The sequence below is a fragment of the Xiphophorus hellerii genome, chromosome 13, assembly GCF_003331165.1.
Source record: "Xiphophorus hellerii strain 12219 chromosome 13, Xiphophorus_hellerii-4.1, whole genome shotgun sequence".
NCBI lineage: Eukaryota > Metazoa > Chordata > Actinopteri > Cyprinodontiformes > Poeciliidae > Xiphophorus > Xiphophorus hellerii.
The window spans coordinates 7,338,153-7,359,691 of record NC_045684.1 but is presented as its reverse complement, the minus strand read 5'-3'; the positions used below and the strand labels follow the sequence as shown (position 1 = coordinate 7,359,691).

The window sequence follows — 21,539 nt, the reverse complement described above, 5'->3', positions numbered from 1 at the left end:
CTTTATACAACACTGGAATTTAATTATTGTTCCCTACTTTATTCTAAAATGTCCGTGTGAAATTTGTTAGGAGGAAATAAGCAATAATAATCAATATTTTTAATATAAATATTAATAACAAACTGTAATTAAGATCTACAGCAAAACCTCTAACAATAAATTAGTGCATACATATCTACATACATACTTGTAGTAAAAGCATTGCTTAATAAGGTTTTAGTGCAAGATCAATTCAGTAAAATATGACATATTTGGTATATCACATATTAGTATGCTTAATATGGCTTTTCAAATATCCGATTAATTAGAAAAAATAAGAAAAAAAATTCTCTTTACAATGTATTTTTGCAAGTATACTTTCTTGTCCACTTTTCTTACACTTTTGTTAGTTATCTGCATTTAGTTTTGTTTGGTTTGAAAACAAATGCTACTTTTCTCTAAGTAATGATCTTCTTAACAGAAATAATTCAGCCATCTGAAAAGAGTAAGTAGAATTTATTAAATCTTGAGAAAAATTTAAATAAAAATTATTTAATGTATTTATTTGACCAGGTAGTTATTTTTTTTTACCATTGTTTTCTTAGTTAACCAATACTAATTCCAGAATCTGGGATTTTTGAAGAACCTTTGACCTTGACATGGACTTCGACATACATTGCACAAAATTTATATTCACCTAGTGAGAAAAAGCAGAGAAAAAGTTTCACAGCATGATAAAAGTAATGACTCTACTTAGGTCCAAAACCTATTCTATTCTTTTTAAAAAAATCTATTTTGAAGATTTAACAAGGAATACATTATTAATTTTTAAAAAGTGCATTTTGACACAATGAACTGAGCAGAAAAGAGAAAAATTATGAATAAAAACAAGAATAATCACACAAAACTTTATACACTATACACTATGTATAGTGTGATGAAAATAAAGCAGCAAATATTAAAAATACAAAAGGAATTTTAAATCTTAACTTAAGATATTAACATATCTGTATAAAATAATTTGGTTTTTTGTTGTTGTTGTTGTAACTTTTAAATAAAATTTAATAAAAATGTTGAAAATTGGTGTAATTTTCAAGAAACGGTATTTATGAATAAAATTACTTTGCTATAATAATTAAATGACTACCATAATTCGACTCTTTATCCCTTGTTAGAACACCAAATTTTATTAAATTAAAACTTAATAATGGAATAAATAGATTTATTTTTCAAGATCTATTTCAGTATTTTGAGCTTTTCTGTTCAGTTCCTGCATCTGACCAGAGGGGGGCGCAAAAAAAAAAGCATTCCTCGATTTCCGCCGCGTAACCTCTGAACCCGGAGGTTCCCCACGTGGTTCAATGGAGGCCAGCAGAGGAAACGTGCAGAAAGCCGAACAGAGAACCGGCATGAAGAAAACAGAGAAAACGAACAAAAAGAGGAGTAAACAGGACGATGAAGAAGAGGAGGAAGATCAGGTGAGACTCTCACTGACAGGAGGAAGAGGAGGCGAACTGGGTGAAGTGGTCAGGAACTGGTGGCTAGCTGTTAGCATGCTAACACACTGAAGGCGAAGCAAAACAGTCGAGGGATTGTTTGAGGTTGAAGAAAATGAGACAGTTTTCTGTTCTGATTTGATCAAATTTAATTCTTTACGAGCTGCAGACCGTGAAGGGCCGTGACCTTTAACCTTACAGAGTTTATTAAAGTTATACCGGGAAACTGCTGTAAGAGATGACAGCCCACGTTGAAGTTTATTTATTCCCCCCAACATCAAATAAGACGGTTTTGCACAACTTGCAAATAAAATACACAATATTTGTAATGCTAAATATAACCTGTTCTCTAATGAAACATAAAAAATCACCTGAACTTTATACAATATTATTGACTTGAGCTACATGTAGAGTCCCCATAAATTGCCCTGCAGTAAGAGTTTAAAAAATGTTTTTTGGATAAGACAATTGAATGCTGAGTAACCTACTGCAACAGGTTGAATCCTCAAAAGGATAAAACAAAGCAACTCTGATGTAGCCTTCATGTTATCTGCTAAAAGTCTTGCTCTCTCGCGCTCTTCTGCAGCATTAAGGAACCACAGACATTTTTACAGATTTTATTTCAATATTCTCTCACTTCTGGCATTATTTTTAAAACCTCTTTGATACCAGGTGTTACTAACTTTAATTCCTTCCTTCATTAATAACTTTGTAGTAAATATGGTGCTTTCACTGATCTGAAAAAAATGGGATTTTAGGGTTTCTTGGTGTGGTTTTTTTTTTAAACATGTCTGAACCTTTAAGATGTTTACAGTTTGGTGTTAAATGTCTGTTTGCTCCTCAGCTTTTCAATTTGAACAACAAATCTTTGGAAGAAGATGATGATTTATCAGACAGCGAGGAGAGCGTCTACTCAGGACTGCAGGATTCTGGGAGTGACTCTGACGAAGAGGAAGAGGAGGAAGGAAAGGGAGGATCAGATGATGAGGATGAACAGGACCAGAATGAAAAAGTACTAATTCCTTTGGCAGATAAATTAACTTATGGGAAAAATGTCTTATTAGTAAAACTAGTACAGTTTCATCAATAATAAGGACTTATTTAGTTTAAATAAACTTCTATAGCTTACTGAAAAGTTACTTGTAAGTTAGTTTTCTTATTTCAAGCGAACTAAAATATTTACTCTATATACTTGGTAATATTGTGTGTTTTTGGAGTGTATAAAACAAATAATGTTTTGAATATTAGATGCAATTTTAAAATGCAGTTTTTAGTTGTTTATTCATTGAATGATTACATAACTAAGCCTGTTATTTTTTTACAACCATTTTTGTTATTACATTGGAAACTATTTATTGAAAAGTTTTGTTTTTATTTATTCTAAAATAATAATAAAATCTTAGTTATTGACCATTATATTACTTGAAAATAGCCTAAAAAGATTATATGACAATGAGTTTTAATGAGTTTTAGTCAGTAGGACTAAGAGGAAATTTTGCTCTTTAGATTGTAAAAGTATCAGACCCCTGATGAATATGATTTCTGACTGACTGGCAGGGACTAACCTGTTCTGCTCACCTGATGATCTGCTGTGATACTTTTCAGTCGACTGTGAAGAAGAAGGAAGGAGCAGATGAAGAAAAGGAAGTGAAGAAGGAAGACGAATACGACCATGACACATCAGACGAGGAGGTGGGACGAGTTTTTGAAAATCAGACGCTGTCTGTGTCCTCGAGTGTTTTCGTTTTCTCAGACGGTCCGTTCATAATCTACTGGATACTCTCAAGTTAATTAAACTTTTTTTTAATAACAAGACCAAATCTGACCTTAGCATAACATTTTTTGAAACTTAATAAAGCCGCTGAAACGATTAATCGGCTTCATTATGATTAATTAATATTTGAATTAATCGTTGACTAATTTAGTAATCAATTAATTGTCAACTGGTGCATACAGACTCAAATTAGGAAATTTTCTGACTTGCTACAAATCATCAAGCATTTGCAAAAGCAGGGGTGGGCAACTCCAGGCTTCGAGGGCCGGTCTCCTGCAACTTTTAGATGTGTCTCTACTTCAACACACCTGAGTCAAATAATGAGGTCGTTAGCAGGACCCTGGAAAACATGACTGCATTTAGGAGATGATTCAGCTGTTGGATTCAAGTGTGTTGGACCAGGGAGACGTCTAAGAGTTGCAGGACACCGGCCCTGGAGGACCAGGATTGACCACCCCTGCGCTAAAGGAATGCCACGCTGTTGCATTTTGGGCAATAAAATGTTTATTTTATTTAACAAGTGAATTTAATGACTCTATTTGCATCTTTAAATATATTTATAATGTTTTGTAAAATTGCATAAGTAGTTAAAAGAAAAATGTGCAGAAGGGGCCAATTTTTAAAATCAGATTGATTAAATTGTCAGAATAGTCTTATTACTGAAATAATTGTTAGTTGCAGCCCTAAAAAATAAACTAAATAGGGGACACATTCCTGTGATGCACACATTAAAATGTTTGTTGTGAAGATGTCACGCCTGCAGAAAAAGGTTTGGTTTATAGTTTCTTGTGTTTCTGTTCCCTCCTGCGCCTCATCGCTATTTAATCCAGGATTCGCACAGGTGCTTGAAATCCTTGAAAGTGCTTGAATTTCAGTCGTGTTTTTAATGTTTGGGAAACGTTTGATGTTCAAGTTTTTATCTGTGTAATTGAAATAAAGGTGAGGTTATTTTTTATACATTAACAGTTATTTATGGTGTCACATAATTATGAATTGAAATTGTCTTCTTTAATCTATTTGGTTTTTTTATTTCCAAAGTGTAGTGCTGGAAAATTTTGAAAACTCGCCTTGAAAATGCGTGAAACGTGCTTAAATTTTACTGTGGGAATTTTAAGTGTCCTAATGCTGTGAATCGTTCTGCAGGACATCAGGAACACGGTGGGAAACATCCCCATGGAGTGGTACAAAGACTTCCCTCACGTCGGCTACGATTTAGATGGAAAGAAGATCTTCAAACCGATCAGGAACAAGGACGAGCTTGATGACTTCTTGGAGAAAATGGAGAATCCCGACTACTGGTAGGAGAAGGAAGGATGAAAACTGTCTGTTTTCCTTGTAGTTTCAGACAGGAAGTCGTGATGATGTTTTCTAAACAGGAAAACGGTTCACGACAAGAAGACGGCGAGCGACATCGTGCTGTCGGACGAGCAGATCGAGTTGGTGAACCGTCTGCAGAAAGGACAGTTTGGAGACGTCAACTTCAATGAATATGAGGTATTTATGTTTATTTGTTTACTTCAAACTGAAATTTTAAAAACTAATAAAACAAATAACCAGTAGGACAAGAGGAAGCATGTGCAAACACATCCAATAACAAAATAATTATCTTACCAAAACTTTTCTGTTTGTAAAGGAGGAAGAAGTGAGTAAAACTCAGTTTAATAAAATATATCACTTACTGATAGTAATCAGAAATATGTAATGAAAAACCTGTGATATTGAAAGTTTTAACTTTTTTTAATGCACAATTTAAAAATGAAAAAACACACAATGCTAAAACAAGTACAGAAATAAAAAACAATATTTAAATTTCTGTCAATGGCAAGAACACAAAGTGAAGACCGAACACAAGGTCATTAAACCTTCGTTTTGTCATTCATGAAGATTCATAAATCTTCATGAAGCAGCAGAATATTTCCTGTTTATTTTTGTAAAACAAATTTCCAAGGAATACTTACATTTTTAATGAACATTTAACACTGGAACTGGAAAACATTTTAAATATCCAAAGTAAATAAATAAATTGACAGAAACGTCAAATAAAATACATAATAAAGTCTCTGTAAACATAATTGTCCTTCAAAATAAAAAGAGCTTGTTGAGACCAAAAAAACAAAACAAAATGAAAACTTTTATCATCTAGTTTTGGTAGAAATAGAAAAAGAGAAAATCAATAAAATCTGCCAATGGAAATTATTCGCTTGTTTTAATTTACCATGCGGTTGATTGATTTACTGCTTATTTCAACAGGCCTTGTACTATACTTACATAATCTAAGTTTTACAAGAAACAAATAAAATAAATAAAAATAATAATCTACTAATAGTGATGATAGTAACACAGACGGCAGGAAGAAACTCGTTATCATAACATATATTTGTGTTAGTCCCTGTCTTGACTGCAAATTTAGTAATTTAGTTTGTAAGTTTTGTGAGATTTCTGCTGACTCAGTTCTGCTTCATCCTCAGCCCACAGTGGAGTTCTTCAGTAACGACGTCATGATTCATCCAGTCACAAACAGACCTGCAGACAAGCGCAGCTTCATCCCTTCACTCATCGAAAAGGAGAAGGTAAAAACCACCAAAACACAAATACTTTATCAGCTTCTCACGTCTCTAAATGTTTGAATTCACCTTCCTGCAGGTCTCTAAGCTGGTTCACGCCATCAAAATGGGTTGGATTAAACCTCGGCGGGTTCAGGACGACAGTAGGGGGCGATTCTACGACCTGTGGGCCAATGAGGACTCGTCCATTCTGGCCAAGCACAAGATGCACCTACCGGCTCCTAAGATCCCTCTGCCGGGTCACGAGGAATCCTACAACCCTCCGCCAGAGTTCATGTTCACAGACGAGGAGGTTAGTCTCCTGCTAAGGCCAAATGCAATAAACAATAAATCAATTAATCCCAAACCAGGAAGTTAGAGCACATCACCCAGTTCTGAAGTCCTTCCACTGGCTCCCTGTAGCTCAGAGAATAGACTTTAAGATACTGTTAGTTTATAAATCACTGAACGGCTCAGCACCACAATACATTAAAGATTTTCTGCTGTAGTATCAACCTTCCAGGCTCCTCAGGTCTTCTGGTTCTGGTTCTGCTCTGCATCCCCAGAACTAGAACCAAACATGAAGAAGCAGCATTCAGCTTCTATGCAAAACAAATCTGGAACAAACAAACAGCCGAAACACTGAGATCCTATAAATCTCGACTAAAAACCCTCCTGTTTAGTTGCTTTTGATTAGCAGTAAGTGGAACATTGACCAACATATTTGACGATTTTGATTATTGCGTTTGACAAAATGTGATGTTTATTGTTTCACAATTGGTGACTGATGTTTTAAAGCACTTTACTCTGCCTTGTTTCTGAATTGTCCTGTATAAATAAACCTGACTTATGGTCTGTTTCTTCCTCTCTCCGTTCACAGAAAGCTCTCTGGGAGCAGCAGGATCCGTCTGACCGCAAGCTGCCGTTTATCCCCAAAAAGTATCCCAGCCTCCGTCAGGTTCCAGCTTTCTCTCGGTTCATCCACGAGAGGTTTGAGCGCTGCCTCGACCTCTACCTGTGTCCCCGACAGAGGAAGATGAGGGTGACCACTTGTTCGTTACTCCTCCATCCAGCAGGTGGAGCCGATTAGTGACGTTAACGATTCCCCGTCTTCCTGCAGGTGAACGTCAACCCAGAAGATCTGATTCCCAAACTTCCCAAACCGAAGGACCTGCAGCCGTTTCCGACAACCCAGGCTCTGGTAAAATAAAAACAAAACTTAAAAGACGCAAAGATTAGATGCTTTCAACTAGAGGTGAATCGATAAATCGTGATTAATCGATTATTGAAATAGTCATCTACTAATTTAGTGATCAATTAATCATTAACAGGTGATTTTAAAAAAAGCTATTGTTGAAAAAACAACAAACTTTAAGCAGTAATCAACCAAAAAATGTACAAAAATATAAACATTATCCATTTAAAAATAAAAAATCCTTATTTGTTTATGAATATGTTCTCTACCCAGAACTCCTTTAGTAGCAGTTTTAGCTTTACCTTGTTCAAATTTTGCAATAAAAGATCTGACATTAAGCAACTTTTGCTGCCCAATTAGTAATCAGTTAAATCTACAGATCATCTATAATGTTTTGATAAGTCAACTTTTCTCATTTTGATATTAGAAGTATATTTTTTAGCTGCAGATTCATAATTTGCTACAAGTTATCAAGCGTTCACTAAATTAATGCATTGTTGCATTTTAGGTAATGAAATATTAAATTTTTTTTATTTAAAAAGCAATTGAATTTAGATTTTTTTTATGTACTTCTAATATTGAATTAGCAGTCAGCAAAATGTTCCAATTTCTTTTATCCGACGAATTAATCGTCAGAATAATCAGAATAATCAATAGCTCCAAGTTGCAGGCGTCATTTTGAGCTTTAATTTGGTGTGTTTCTGTGTGTCCAGGTGTATCGAGGTCACAGCGGCCTGGTTCGCTCCATCAGCGTGTCTCCATCAGGACAGTGGCTCGTTTCAGGTAAGAACTCCTCCTATCAAACAAAATCATACAGCACTAATTATTAAAGCCTTAATATTGTCTGTAACATGTAGTATTATTTGGATTTTGATGCATTTGTGCTTCATTTTATTTGTGTAGAACAGACAATAAAATGTAACAGAAATAAAACAATAATAAGACATGCCAATTGAAGTCCAATTTTTACGTTAAAATATGAAAGATCTCATGATTTCCTGTCTCTCTCAAACATACCCTCACCAGATAAACCTTTAAAGTATTCTGACATTAAATGGTCCAAACTTTTGGTAAAATCCATCACCTTTTAATAACATGCCTAGTAAAATGAAAATGTGTATATTGACTAAACAATATATCTTTGAATAAAATCACTCGTTTGCTGTGTCTGCAGGCAGTGATGACGGCTCAGTCCGGCTCTGGGAGGTGTGTTCGTCTCGCTGCCTGAAGACGGTCCCGGTGGGCGGAGCCGTGAAGAGCGTTGCCTGGAACCCGAACCCGTCGCTCTGCCTCGTGGCTGTCGCTGTGTAAGCATCTCTGTTTTCAGAATATAAAGACGCTCTGTCTGATCCCCTACATGTCTCGCTAGAGCTGGATAATTTGGCTGAAAAATGTAGCACGATACAAGTGCTTCGTGTCGGTAAATATTTATAATTATTGATTAGTTTTTGTTTTAAATATCTGAAATACAGTCGAACCATTGATGTGACCTTTCCTGTTTTATCCAGTTTTCGCTCCATGTGAAAACTGTTGTTTATTTTTAAGCAGTTTTGAGGCACAGTGGCAAAACTTTAAACTGCTGCTGCGTCGGTTACTCAGCAGATTGTTGCTAGGTAACCAAAGAATGAGTGAGTTGCTAGGTGACCACAGAGAGAGTGAGTCAGTTGATTCCACCAATTTTGCTTAGCTTGCAGTGAGAGGTTAAGCAGCTAAAACATTTCCTCTGCCTACATCCCCCAGAATGCTGTGGGGTTCTGGTTTGAAATCAGTGAAATTATTGAATATTCTGTCTGACATTGTGTATGGCGATATATTTTGTTATTGATTTATTGTCCAGCCCTATGTCTCACATCTTGTTCTCATTGGGTTTTTTAGGGGCTCTGCAGTGTTGGTCTTATCTCCAGCTCTGGCTGATAAACAGGTCGTCTCATCGTCGGAGAGGCTTCTCTCTGCCCAGCAGGAGGAAGGGCCCTCTGAAGGGTCTCAGCCTGTAGTTTGGTCAGAAACGGAGGGAGAGGAGCTAAATCAGGGCATCCGCCTCAAAATCCAACATCCCAAGGTGAGATAGAATAGAATAGAAATACTTTATTCATCCCAGGAGGGAAATTACTTCGCAGTTACAGCATAGAGATAAGACACAATAACAACTATAATTCCCCTGAATAGATTTAGAACCATGATTTAAAGCTGCAGCATGTAACATTGTGATGATAGTGTGGTATAAGATTGATGATCTGTGAAATAATCAAGCTCCTCTGCTGTCTCCAACAGCCAATCAGAGCCAGGAGGCGGATTTTAGCGCTCCTATGAATGCTAAGGCCAGTTAGCATAGCCACCAATAACAGCAAATAAATAGTTTTCCTGTAACGGCAAGTTGTTTCGTCACATTAACTAGCGAGTACATGAGGTTGATTGACAGCGCTAAGCCCCTCCTCCTGCCTCTGATTGGTTGTTTTTGGTCTGGAACAAGGAGATAGATTTTTTTCATAGATGATCTGTCTCATATTAAACTGACAACATGCTGGCATTTTTAACAAATATGTAAAAAAAACAACATATTTTTAAATAAAAGTTACGTACTGCAGCTTTAAAGGGAACTAACAGAGAGAATCCGTCTCCTCAGGTCGTCCACCAGGTGACGTGGCACAGTAAAGGAGATTACCTGGCGTCTGTGATGCCGGATCACTCCAGCCACCTGCAGGTGTTCATCCACCAGCTGAGCCGTCGGCGGAGCCAGAACCCCTTCAGGAGGAACAAAGGCCTGGTCCAGGCTGTGTCCTTCCACCCCATCAGGCCCTACTTCTTCGTGGCGACGCAGCGGTCGGTTCGGATCTACAACCTGGTGAAGCAGGAAATGACCAAGAAGCTCCAGGCCAACTCAAAGTGGATCTCCAGCATTGCCGTTCACTCTGGAGGTAGGTGGACAGGTTCTGTTCAGTCCAGTGTTCGTGTCGCTGCTGGGGGCGGAGCCTGAGTCTCACCTGTCTGTCTGCAGGTGATCATGTGATCTGTGGGAGCTACGACTGCAGGATGAGCTGGTTCGACCTCGACCTTTCAACGAAACCGTACAAGATGCTGCGGTACGTTTTTATCTCTCACGATTTAGGTATTAATGAACAAATTCATCTCAATAATTTAAGGTTTTTCATTTTAAGGGAAAAACCTTGAATTTTTACCTTAAAACATATATGATTGTTAGTGAATCATATATAATATTATTTTAGCTCAGAAATTCACTTAAAAAAATTTAACTCATTCATTAAACATATTTCAGGTTTTTATTATTTTTGATAGTTACCTTTTTCAGAAAGTTTTACTAGTACATTCAATTCTGTTTATTTATGTAGCACAAGTTTACAACAAATGTCGTTGCGAAACTTTACAAAAAAATTATTTCAGCTCATTCACACATTCATTGATTCTAGTTATCTAACAGTAAATTACATGACATTGAGTCACTCATTTTCTTTAGCTGCAGACGCATCTTTTTCCACAAATGATCAATCGTACAATAAAGTAACAGAATAAGATAGAATTTATTACGATTTGCACAAAGACACATTATAGGATAACGCTGGTATTTTTGTGTTTCTCCAACTCTCTTTGGTTTTTATTTGTCTATTTTATCTTATTTATTTAAAAAAACACAAAATCCTCTGATACATTATTGCTATTTAGGCAATAAAATGTTTTATGTTGTTTATTTAAAAAGGAATTCAGCATTTCTTTGCATTCCTGAAGTGTGTTACCTAAAAAATCTGCAGAATGTGCCAATTTTCTTTTGATTAATTACTCCATTCATTGTAAAAAATAATTGATAGAATAATCTATTATTAGAATAAACATCAGCAGCAGCTCTGATAGTAAACATTTTGGGTTTGTATGACTGTAAGTTATATTTATTTGAATTTTCAGATATAAAACATTTGAAATATCAGGGTTTCCCCCAGTGCATTAAATCCTGCTGGGCCACCAGGCTTTACTTGACCCCCCACCAGGCTAAATGTTGTTTATTTTGTTATAATACATCAGTAACAGTGATAGCAAAGATGGGCTAAGTTAGGTTTATATATAATAAAATATTCTATATATTTAAAAAAGGTAATGGGATTTGACTATACATACAAAACCTATAGAACGGCTAGTTTTATTTAGTGCACTGCTATATTTATATCTTTGTTGTTGATGTTTTATTTCTCAATTTTTAGTCTTTTTTTAACACAAAAACATGGTGGGGCAGCTGGTGGACTGCCCTAGCAGCCCTACCACTGGGTTGAATTGTAGGTTTAATATTTTGTTTTGATGTTTTTGTGTATACTGATTGGTTTGGTTTCTTCCTGCCCGTTAGACATCATAAGAAGGCGGTGAGGAGTGTGGCGTACCACAGAGGTTACCCGCTGTTCGCCTCAGCGTCAGACGACGGATCAGTCATCGTCTGCCACGGAACCGTCTACAAGTAAAACCTCCTCCCGTTCACATGCCACACACCTGCTTTAAGGATCAAAGTGTTTCAGCTTTTCCTTTGTCTTCCAGCGATCTGCTGCAGAACCCGCTGATCGTCCCAGTCAAAGTTCTGCGGGGTCATGTGATCACTCATGACCTCGGCGTCCTGGACGTGACCTTTCACCCCACGCAGCCCTGGGTGTTCTCGTCCGGCGCCGACGCCACCATCAGACTCTTCACCTGAGAACTGGCCCTTTATGACAGTGGCGGGGATCTCTGCCGCCCTGTTGTATCCTAGCAACCAGCTCTGACTGATTGCTGGGTTTCCAGTCTTAGCAACCAGGTTGCTAGGATACAGCCAGCTCTGACTGGTTGCTAGGATACAACAGTGAGGAGGTTCTTTCCTGTAGTTTTTATGTTTGTTTGTACTCAATAAAATATAATATTCTTACTCCTCATGTTCACTTGTGTTTTAATCTGCAGAAAAATCTGTTTTAAACCACTGAAACAGATTTAGTGGGATTTAAAACATAAATCAGAACCAATCCACCATTTTGTTTCATTTAGCTGCTCAATTCTGACCCTTATTAGAGAAAATCAATTTACTGTCATTTAATGAAAAATATTCAACAAAAAAAACCCCACATTTATTTGGGATCTTTGACAATTAGTGCAAAAAACTATTCAGTTATTAACATTAATTTTTAACATCCTGAGTTGCAAAGTGTTGTAGAAGTCTGATGATTCAGGTTTTATTCTGTTTTGTTTGACTAAAAGCTGCTTTTAAAAAATCATAGAAATAGAGCTCAGATCCCTTTTTATATTATTTACAGTATTATATGTACTTTTTGAATTGCTTTATCACATGGTGTATAAGAAAATGTGCTCATTTAAAAGAAATGTTTATATTAAAATAGGAATAAAACGATTGCTCTTTAAAAATTACAACAGATTTCCTGTAGTAGAATCTATTTTTGTTGACCGAGGGAATAAATGCCTCTGGTTTGTAAAGATTGCAGACCTCTGTTAGGAACTTTTATTTTGAAAGCATTTGTGAAGTCGCAGCTTGTTTCCGGCGGACCTTTTCTGGTGTGACACTAGATCATGACGACAGTCCACAGAATCACACCGATCCCCGAAAACTGTGTTTACACCAGCTGTTATTGGTAAATATGATTAAAACAACAACTATTATTTAAAAGTAGATCACTTGTATGTTGATATAGTTGATTGTGCTTTATGCGAGTGCTGTTCGGGGGATTGATACTCGAATGTAAATAAGTATAAAGGACAAAAAAAGTGTTAGCTTTAAATAAAGGCAAATCAATTAAAATCCGAGCTGCAGTTAACTTATTTTGTAATGTAATATTTCTCATCAAGTCTAACAAACTGATGCTTTTTGTATCTTGGTGTATTTTTTCGACCTTTTACATGTTTATTTAAAAACGTGTTGAACTGCTGTCCTGTAGGTGTCATTATTTCCTTAGCCTGGATTTTCCTATTGATTTTAGTGTTTTTGTTCTTGTTTTGCAGTGAAGAAAATGTGTGGAAGCTGTGTGAATTTGTTCAGAAAGAGAGAACTGCTCCACTGGAACAGCTGTTTGTCGTTTTTATCTCTAATGACAAACGGATGGTGAGAAGCTGGGGATAAATATGAACCTCTAATAATACTGAATGTAGATTCCTTATAAACCAGTTAGTGAAAATGAATAAGATGTGATTATCTGAAGACTTTCTGTTGATATTCTAACATACTTTCGTCACTCGTAAGAAGTATTGAGACCAGTTTTTTTGTTTGTTTTTTTGTATTTACTAACATTACTGGGAAGGAAAAGCGTATGTATTTTTTTTAAAATGCTAAAAAAATCTGAAACGTGTGGGGCAGATTGTAGAACCGCGTTCTGCAGGAGATAGTTCCTTTTTATACTGAAAAACATCACAGTTGAAGCTGGGTGTGAATATTTTTCCAAGCCACCATTTAGGTTAGATTATATAACAAAAACCTAAAACTTTTATTTAATATAGCTCATAAAGAAACAGATGTTGACCAAAGTGTTGTACAATTCACTCAATTAAAAAAAGTAAGATATCAATAAGAATAAGAAAAATATACAGCTCTGGAAAAAAATTAATAGTCCACGTCACTGAACCCCATTGAAAACCTCCTGTTATTCCACCAAATACTGATTTCTGAACTCTTCCTGAGTTAAAACATTAGTATTGTCGTTTCAAGATGAATATGAATATGTTTTCTTTACATTATTTGAGGTCTGCTTCTTTTTCATTATTTTGATCTTTTCTCATTTTCTGCAAATAAATTCTAAATTATTGCTTGGAATTTTTGAGACATGTTGTCAATGTTCATTGTACTCAAACATATACTAATAAAAAGTAAAATCAGAGAAACCGATCATTTTAAGTGGACTTTTAATTTTCCAGAGCTGTATAATGAAAAGTATAGTCAAAATAAAATACAAATATTCTCCATATCTGTCATTATAAAAGAAACTCAAACTGAATGAAACGCCAAAGAACAAAATTAGGTCTTCAGCAAAGATTTACACATTTCTACAGTCTCAGTGGTAAACATCATCAAACCTTTAGAACAGCTGATTTTTCTCTGAAGCTGATGATGTTCTCTGTTTTCCCTCAGATTCCTCTGTGGAAGCAGAAATCCGGACATGGCGACCAGCCTGTGATCTGGGTCTGTTGTTTCCTCCACCTGTTCATCCCTGATTGTGATGATGATGTTTTGTTTTGTCACCATTAACGGCGCCGCTGCGTGTTTCAGGACTACCATGTGATCCTGCTTCAGGTGCGCCCTCAGTCGGACTCTCTGGTTTACGATCTGGACTCTGTATTGTCGTTTCCCTGCAGCCTGCGGGTCTACGGGGCCACGGCCTTCCGCTCGGACCGCCACATCCGACCCGAGTACCACAGGTAACCTGCTGTTACAAATTCCCTTATATTACTGTCTATTTGTTTTTGTTAAATGCTGGCGTAAAAAAAAACTAGTGTTTTACATCAGGCGCTTGTTGGGCAGCTAAAGGGTCCTTAGAAAATTATATATTTAGGCGTTAGCGGCAGTTATTCTTCCGTTACATTCATACCGTTTGTGATAAAAGTGGGTCATAACGCTTTTATGACCCACTTATAACGATCTAAATATTGCTTTGATATGCTAATGAGGCGCTGTTCTTCAAAGCCAATGTTTCTTTGCAATTTCTTTATGTAACGTTTCTAATTCCTGCTCTAATATAAGCAAGGGTTACCTTTGCCATGTTCCCCCAACTAACATCAGTTTCTGACCGTGGGCACCCTTTGCTAACCCACAGACGATGCTAATGTGTAAAGAAACATGAACTTTTAGAATGTTGTTCCTCACTCTCATTCAATATTTAATAATAATACGTTTGTTTAGCATAAATGCTGATTGATATCTTCAGGGTTTTTTTCAATTCCTTTGATCTTTTTATTTTCAAAAACTTCCATTTTGTTTTGCTTTTGCTAAGCTAGCTCGACGAGCAAAGCAGCTTTATTAATCTAACTGGCAGCCAATCAGAAAGATTAGCACGGTAAATGACATTTCAATGGATTGTTTTAACATATTTTGTGCAATGACTAAAAATATATATTTGATTTTATTTTTTAAAAATTAAATTAAAAAGCAATGATTTTTAAAGTTTTTAAATTACTTCTATTTTCTGAACCCCCCTAGCATAGCATAGCATAGCATAGCATAGCATAGCATAGCACCTTGGTGTTCCCCACTTTGAAAAGCACTGGGCTAGCTTTACAGCTTAGAGAGGCGTTCACAGCTAACAAACAGTAATACTAGGGAATTTATATCAGCTGCAGGGAGATGAAGGTCACACATCTGATGATGCCACAGTAATGTCTGCCTGTGTCTGTGACAGGAAGCTGCGTGTGATTCCTGCTGACAGCTTCCTGTTGAACTTTGCGTCTGATCGATCTCACATGAGGAACCCTGATGGAACCTGGAAGATGTCTCCTCCTCCATATGCACCCATCCAGACGGCAGGTAGATCTTCTGTCAGGGTTTATTTTTGTTTTGAATATGTACATAGAGATACAGCATGAAGCATAATGTCAAAACTTTAGTTTTACATATTCAAGAAAGTTGGTGGAAGTATAAACTTATCAATATTCCCACTCTTTACATATATATTTACATTTACTACATGTATAATCCATACATAAGAACTAAACCCTTTAATAGTTAAACCGTCAGTTTACTGGCTATTTAATTTTAACAATGGCAAAACAATTATTTCTTTAGATATCACCAAAAGAAAAACTAGCATCAGAAACAAAAATAACAATAACTGTAACAATATTACAGTTAATATATAATAACTGTATAATATTATGTATTATATCTAACAATTATTACATGTTTATATGATCATTTTATTAGTTTTATGTTTGGACAAGTGCAACATTCAAATTATTCCACAGTTTTACTCCACTTACAGTTTTTTCCTGAATTTGCATATTTTAAATTGGAAATTTGCTCGTTAGTCTTTTGAATAGTTTTTTGAAGGTTTTTCGGTATTTTTTTTATTTTTTGCTTTGTACAAAATTGGAGCTGTCTGTAGTTTCACTATGTCAATAAATTTAAATAATTCAGATTTTACAAAAAGCGTGTTCATGTTTTATAAATATCCCACTTTATAGATTATTTCTAATTTCTTTATTTTGTAACACCTGTAGAGAAGTTTTGTAATTATTGCCCCAAATCTACACAATCACTTAAGTGTTTCGTGATGATACTGATGATGACGATGATGACGATGATGTCACTGGTTTGACGCCTCTCCTCCTCAGAGAGTCAGATGAACCTGGATGACTTCATCAGTATGAGCCCTGCTGGCGGCTGGGGAACCGTCTACAGTCTGGATCACTTCCTGCTCACATACACTGGAAACCCGTCCACAGCATCGTCTTCATCGTCTTCACCCTGATCTTCCTCAACGCCACCAGCAGCAGATGTGGTTACATGACATTGTTGCTTCAGATTGTTCAGAATCAACGGTTGTGTTGGACTTTTATCCTGGTTCTGATGTTGGATCCTCTAGTTTCGACCTGTGGATTATTTTCTGAGTAATAAAAACATTTTTATCGTCTATGGACATGTTGACATTAAAATCTGAGCTTGAGGAAAACAAGATGGACCAACTTCTAACTGGAAAAAGCAGAGTGTGAGTAAAACATTGATTAAGAAACAAAAAAGAGCTTCTTTTAACCAATATAAGAATTAAAAAGGTGGTTATTTACTTTTTAAGGTCATGCTTTGGACCCAGACCTCCATCTACGCCTAAAACTGTTTGAAACTATCAGTTTTTCTCCTGCCTGAACCAGTTCATGACTCACACTGGTGCATCTCAATATAAAAGTACAATAGAGTTGATTTAGTTTAGTTATTTAGTTCAAAAGTGAAACTCATAGATTCACCAGATAGAGTAAAATAATTACAAAATTCACATTTTGCACATTTCTGTGCTTCCATCTGGGTTTCTACTGCTGCTAAAAACAACCTAATGGCTTAAAAAGACACTTAACCATTTTTTTATTTTTATTTCTTTCAAATATTTTTTCATCGATTTTATTTTTTTCATCTTTCCCTTTTACTTATTGTAAGACTGAAACAATAAATAGAAACATTTGTGGCCCTTGAAATGATTTTGTTTAACCCCAGAACAAAATCTGGGGTAAAAACAATTGATAACCCCCAAAAATGGGAAATTACAACAATCTGAAGCCCTTTTTATGTCTTAGACCTTTAATGATACACAGATTTAAATTGAGCAAGTAAAATAAACAAGCAAACAAAAATAAAAATCACAATAAATCAATTCTTGCCTTTCTGATTTGATAACTTTTGTAGCCTACAAATAGTTTAAATTAGCCAGTTTTGGTCCCCAGGGCTAAAAGTTTGTGTTGCACACTTAATTAGTCAATGTGGTTTTCTACTGTCGAACAGCAGAATTCAATTTAAATAAGAAAAGGGAGAGGGTGTAATTATTTTAAATGTCCATTCGGTCACGTTTGTACACCACTGACCTCCGATGTGTCGCTGCTGCCCCCTGCTGGACATACTAAACAACAAGGATGAGAAAGTTTTTTGCTGTTTTGGGTCATTATCCTGTTACTAGTCGACACATTTCTCCCCAGAATGCCTGGATAGTTTGAAACTCTGCACAGATTGAAAACAGCTGCAGCAAAGCAGTGCCAAAACAAAACCAAGCTTCCTTCGTCTTTCACAGTCGGGACAGTGGTCTTTTCTTGATCTGGTTCATATTTATGTCTCTGAACAAAGAGCTAAAAAGAAAAGACTTTCTCCCAGAAGCTTCACGGCTTGTTACCATGCATTGTGGTTCATTCCAGCCTCACTTTTTATGATTTGATTTGCTCCCATTAAGTCCCCTTAGGCTGAAACAACATAAATAATTCATGGATACGATCCCGCTCTAACATGTTCTGCAGCAGAATCACCTGCTGAAACCAGATGGGTTGGGTTGACATTCCTGTAAATGTGGAGGTAAATTTAATCAGGAAGAAGCAAAGGGAGCTGATCAACTCTACACTCGATACTAGAAAATCTTGTCAAACAAGATTCAATTAAAAAAGTGAGTATGACGGTTCATCTCATCTGCGTCTGTGTGGCTGAAACTTTGTGAAAATTACAATGCATTAAATATCGTTTTTGTCTTTGTTTCCACAGATTTTAGAGAATGAAACTTTTCAGCGCTGATTAAATTTGGTCATCATGCCAAAGCAGAAATCTATGTCAACTATATCAGGTTGTCAGGATCTCAAGAACCAAAGTTTTTATTATCTTGTTAGTTAATGCTCAATTCTGCTCGTCGGCATACGGTGCCTATGGAGGGACATTTTATAGCCACTTATTGACAGATCAAAACCTCTAGTTCTGCTTTATTATTTACCATTTATTCCCTTTCACTGTTTTTACTCTTTGGTCACACTAGGATATTTCAGATAATCAAATAAATCATAGTAAATACAAAAAGCAAAGATGCTTTCCTTAATTAGGAAGAAAAAGGCAACCAAAGCAACATGGTGTATGCAGTTAAACACTTTAATTTTAAGACACTTTTAAATAGACATTGTTTGTCCTGTTTTCTACAGAACCATCTATTTTGTTGGGTCGTAGATTTTTTGTGAAATCTTTGTGAAAAGAATCTGCGAAACAGATTATAAATAAACTTACTTAAATGTCAATTTAAATCTCTGTCTGAGTCCATTGTTCTCCTGGTTTAACTTGGTAAACCAGTACAGACTGCATCTGGCGCTTGCTGTATTTCAGAAAGAAAATAATAATAATTTGACCGTCTCCCAGATTAAATATAATCCCGCTCTAACCTGCCCTGCAGCAGAATCAAACCTGCTGTAAGCAGAGGGGAGTGGCTGGCTGACAGTTAAAATGTGGCTGTTTGTTTTTCCTGTTCAACCTTCATTTTCAAGAAGAACCACAGGCAGCCGATCAGCTCCACATTCAATTCAACAAAAGCTCCAAACGGTAAGTGTTTTAAATTGATTAAGGATTTGTCCTGTAAAATGTGATTTTTTTTTTTGTTGTCTATCAACAAATTAAAGCAGTTTATAAAAAATAAATGCACAAAGAAAGCAGGTTGTCAAGCCTGTTTCTCAGCCTTAACACACTGATTCACCTGATCTTCATTAGTTCTCAATAGGATGTTACTTAAACGCTTTGTGAACTATTTTAAGTCAAAATGTCTCTTTTTAAAGAAAGATGAGTGGAAACAGCAACACTGAACCTGATGAAGGAAGAGGAGGAAGAGGAGGTTGGTTCCCTGCTCTTTGTGTGGCTGCTGCAGGAGTTGTTGGTCTTTGTAAGTTACAGAAAACTGATAAATTTTTTTATTTTCATATTATGAAGAGGCCCATCATAATAAAACCATGGTGAGATTATTTTCAGATTAAACTCTGTATTTGTGCTTTCTGTTGTGATGGAACCAACAATATAGAGGAGACTTTCCACTTTTGGAAATTTATGAAAAGTTGAAGAAAAACATCAGAAGTTTTGAGATCAATCTTAGAATTTATTTCTAAAAAAATCTTGGAAATTTATTACTTTCAAAAGTCAAATATTTTCAACTTTTGAAGCTCTTAAATTTCCAAGTTTTTGTAGAATTTTTTTATTTATTTTTTTGGTGGAAATTTTGCCCTTTTTTCTGCAATAGCTCTTGTACATACAACATAGTACATATTAAAATATTGATGCATCAGAAGAGTTAAATTTGCACTAAGGTTTTATTTTTGACATAAGCAGATATGTATGGCGGTGCATTACCTTAGTATACTTTAGGCCAATACTAAACTATTTTAAATGGTTTAGAATAGTTTAGTATTGGCCAATACAAATAGGAGAATATTTATTGGCCTGTTTGTATTTTTGCTAACAAGCAACTAAACAGGTTTTCATTTTTATTTATTTCCTCTGTCTGCATAGACATGACAGACCTTCAGGTATGGTGTCTGAATTCACAAACGTTTAGTAATAACCTCTTTTAGATCACTAAGTTACCATTGTTTGAGTTACTTAAACCAGATAATTAAAAGGTACCCTAATTTGTTGAAATGTCTCTGTTTGCTTCTTCAGTGTGGCAGAATCGTGAAACCAAAAAAAAGATTGAAGAGATGGAAGTAAAGCTCATGAGAAACAGTCTCTCCATTCACCGCAGTCAGATTATTCCATTTATTGAATTTTATTCTACGTTTTCAAGTCCCCCAGAAGAGAAAAGAAACGTCGTACGCAACGGTTATGCAAGCAGAGGAACACAGTTCCTTTTATCAGAGCTGGATGACTTGGAGGATCTGCTGGTGGAAAGGCAGCATCTCTACTGCAGATACTTCACAACGAAGCCTCACCTGGAGCGGATGGAGAAGAAGATACAGGAGAACGCCAATGTTTTGGTTTGGTACAATTTAATAAAAAAAGAGGAGTTGGATAAAATCTTCCGTGAAGATCATCACTGTGCTTCCTGTGTCTCGTACCTGTGGACTGGAGACAAAAGAAAAAATGGAAAACTGATGTGGGAGATGCTGGAAGGCTGGAGGAAGGCGGCGACGGGAAATATCGAAGACAAGACCTTTAAAAACGTGAGCATGAATCAGAGTGGCTTAAACTTTATATGAGAATATCCTGCAATAAACGTTAATTTCTTTGTTTTTTTTAACAGGTTTTCGAGGACAAAGAAAATTTCCGGTCCACTTTTCAGCGCTGATTAAATTTGGTCATGAGCAAAATTTACTCAGCAGGGGTTTCAGGAAATCTAAAACCAATGTTAACGAATGTTTTTATTATTTAATGGGGGTTAATGTTCAATTCTGCTTGGTGTCATAAGAGTGGCTTCAGAGGGACAAAATTATACAAACATTTTCAATCAAGAAAATTATAGACATCATCTTCATGATACTGTCTTGGGAAAACAGAGTCTTCAATCAGAGGCTTCTTCAAATTTGCTGTAATACTGACTGCTGCAGGAGATCTGTCCTGCCCACAGCCATCACCATCTACAATAACTCTTTGAAGAATTTTTATTAATGAGTCACAACATTTAATTTCCCTTTGAGATCAATAAAGTATTCTTGAATTTGAATTTTGAGTTTCTCTTTCATTTCATCATCATCAGTAGCTGTGTTTCCGTCACAAATGTGCACAAATCTTTCTTTATGTTCTGCTAATTTTGACAAAACACAATTTTGTAATTGCCATTTCCATTAAGTAAGAAGTTATATTGAAATCTCGTCATGGCAGTGACGGATGTGAAACAGTTATGTGAGATAGATTTTTGTCGTTTTCACCAGTAATAACATCGGGTTCTTCATCATGACTCATATGATGAGAAAAAAGTGTTTCCATTGCAAATAAACCACTTCATTCTAACGCAAAAACAATTTAACGAAAAATGTTTTTTTCCAAGTGTGCATGTTTCCATTTAGCAAATTTATTTACATTGCCATGTTCCCAAAATTGCATTAGTTTCTGGCTGTGGACACCAACCCACAGACAATGCTAATGTGTAAATAAACATTAACTTTTA

The 21,539-nt window shown here is 35.9% G+C and overlaps 2 protein-coding genes across 3 annotated transcripts; both read left to right on the top strand.

The window, feature by feature from the left end:
* The first annotated feature begins 1,300 nt into the window (after window positions 1-1,300).
* bop1 (BOP1 ribosomal biogenesis factor) lies at window positions 1,301-11,881 on the top strand. 2 transcript variants are annotated; one of them, XR_004341429.1, is made up of 17 exons: window positions 1,301-1,457; window positions 2,320-2,487; window positions 3,081-3,167; window positions 4,393-4,547; window positions 4,626-4,743; window positions 5,718-5,819; window positions 5,893-6,105; window positions 6,673-6,834; window positions 6,913-6,993; window positions 7,701-7,770; window positions 8,162-8,294; window positions 8,863-9,046; window positions 9,611-9,902; window positions 9,983-10,067; window positions 11,336-11,443; window positions 11,521-11,731; window positions 11,789-11,881. XR_004341429.1 is itself a non-coding variant. In XM_032580411.1 (16 exons), the coding sequence occupies exons 1-16, from the start codon at window positions 1,341-1,343 to the stop codon at window positions 11,672-11,674; spliced, it is 2,229 nt and encodes a 742-aa protein (XP_032436302.1). In that variant the 5' UTR covers window positions 1,301-1,340; the 3' UTR covers window positions 11,675-11,881. The 2 variants fall into 2 exon arrangements, 1 of the variants encoding a protein (XP_032436302.1); XM_032580411.1 differs by having other exon boundaries at window positions 11,521-11,881.
* Window positions 11,882-12,378: 497 nt separating this feature from the next.
* ntaq1 (N-terminal glutamine amidase 1) lies at window positions 12,379-18,693 on the top strand. The gene is made up of 6 exons (XM_032580523.1): window positions 12,379-12,596; window positions 12,964-13,063; window positions 14,084-14,134; window positions 14,222-14,370; window positions 15,348-15,472; window positions 16,279-18,693. The coding sequence occupies exons 1-6, from the start codon at window positions 12,535-12,537 to the stop codon at window positions 16,413-16,415; spliced, it is 624 nt and encodes a 207-aa protein (XP_032436414.1). The 5' UTR covers window positions 12,379-12,534; the 3' UTR covers window positions 16,416-18,693.
* Window positions 18,694-21,539: the final 2,846 nt, after the last annotated feature.

What these genes read in the sequence shown, in the direction of transcription:
- ntaq1 (XM_032580523.1), top strand. Translation starts at nt 12,535, where the DNA reads ATGACGACAGTCCACAGAATCACACCGATCCCCGAAAACTGTGTTTAC. An exon ending in GTTTACACCAGCTGTTATTG is followed by an intron (nt 12,597 to 12,963) that starts GTAAATATGATT and finishes CTTGTTTTGCAG; the next exon opens with TGAAGAAAATGTGTGGAAGC. An exon ending in TCTCTAATGACAAACGGATG is followed by an intron (nt 13,064 to 14,083) that starts GTGAGAAGCTGG and finishes GTTTTCCCTCAG; the next exon opens with ATTCCTCTGTGGAAGCAGAA.
- bop1 (XM_032580411.1), top strand. Translation starts at nt 1,341, where the DNA reads ATGGAGGCCAGCAGAGGAAACGTGCAGAAAGCCGAACAGAGAACCGGC. An exon ending in AGGACAGTGGCTCGTTTCAG is followed by an intron (nt 7,771 to 8,161) that starts GTAAGAACTCCT and finishes CTGTGTCTGCAG; the next exon opens with GCAGTGATGACGGCTCAGTC. An exon ending in TGCCTCGTGGCTGTCGCTGT is followed by an intron (nt 8,295 to 8,862) that starts GTAAGCATCTCT and finishes TGGGTTTTTTAG; the next exon opens with GGGCTCTGCAGTGTTGGTCT.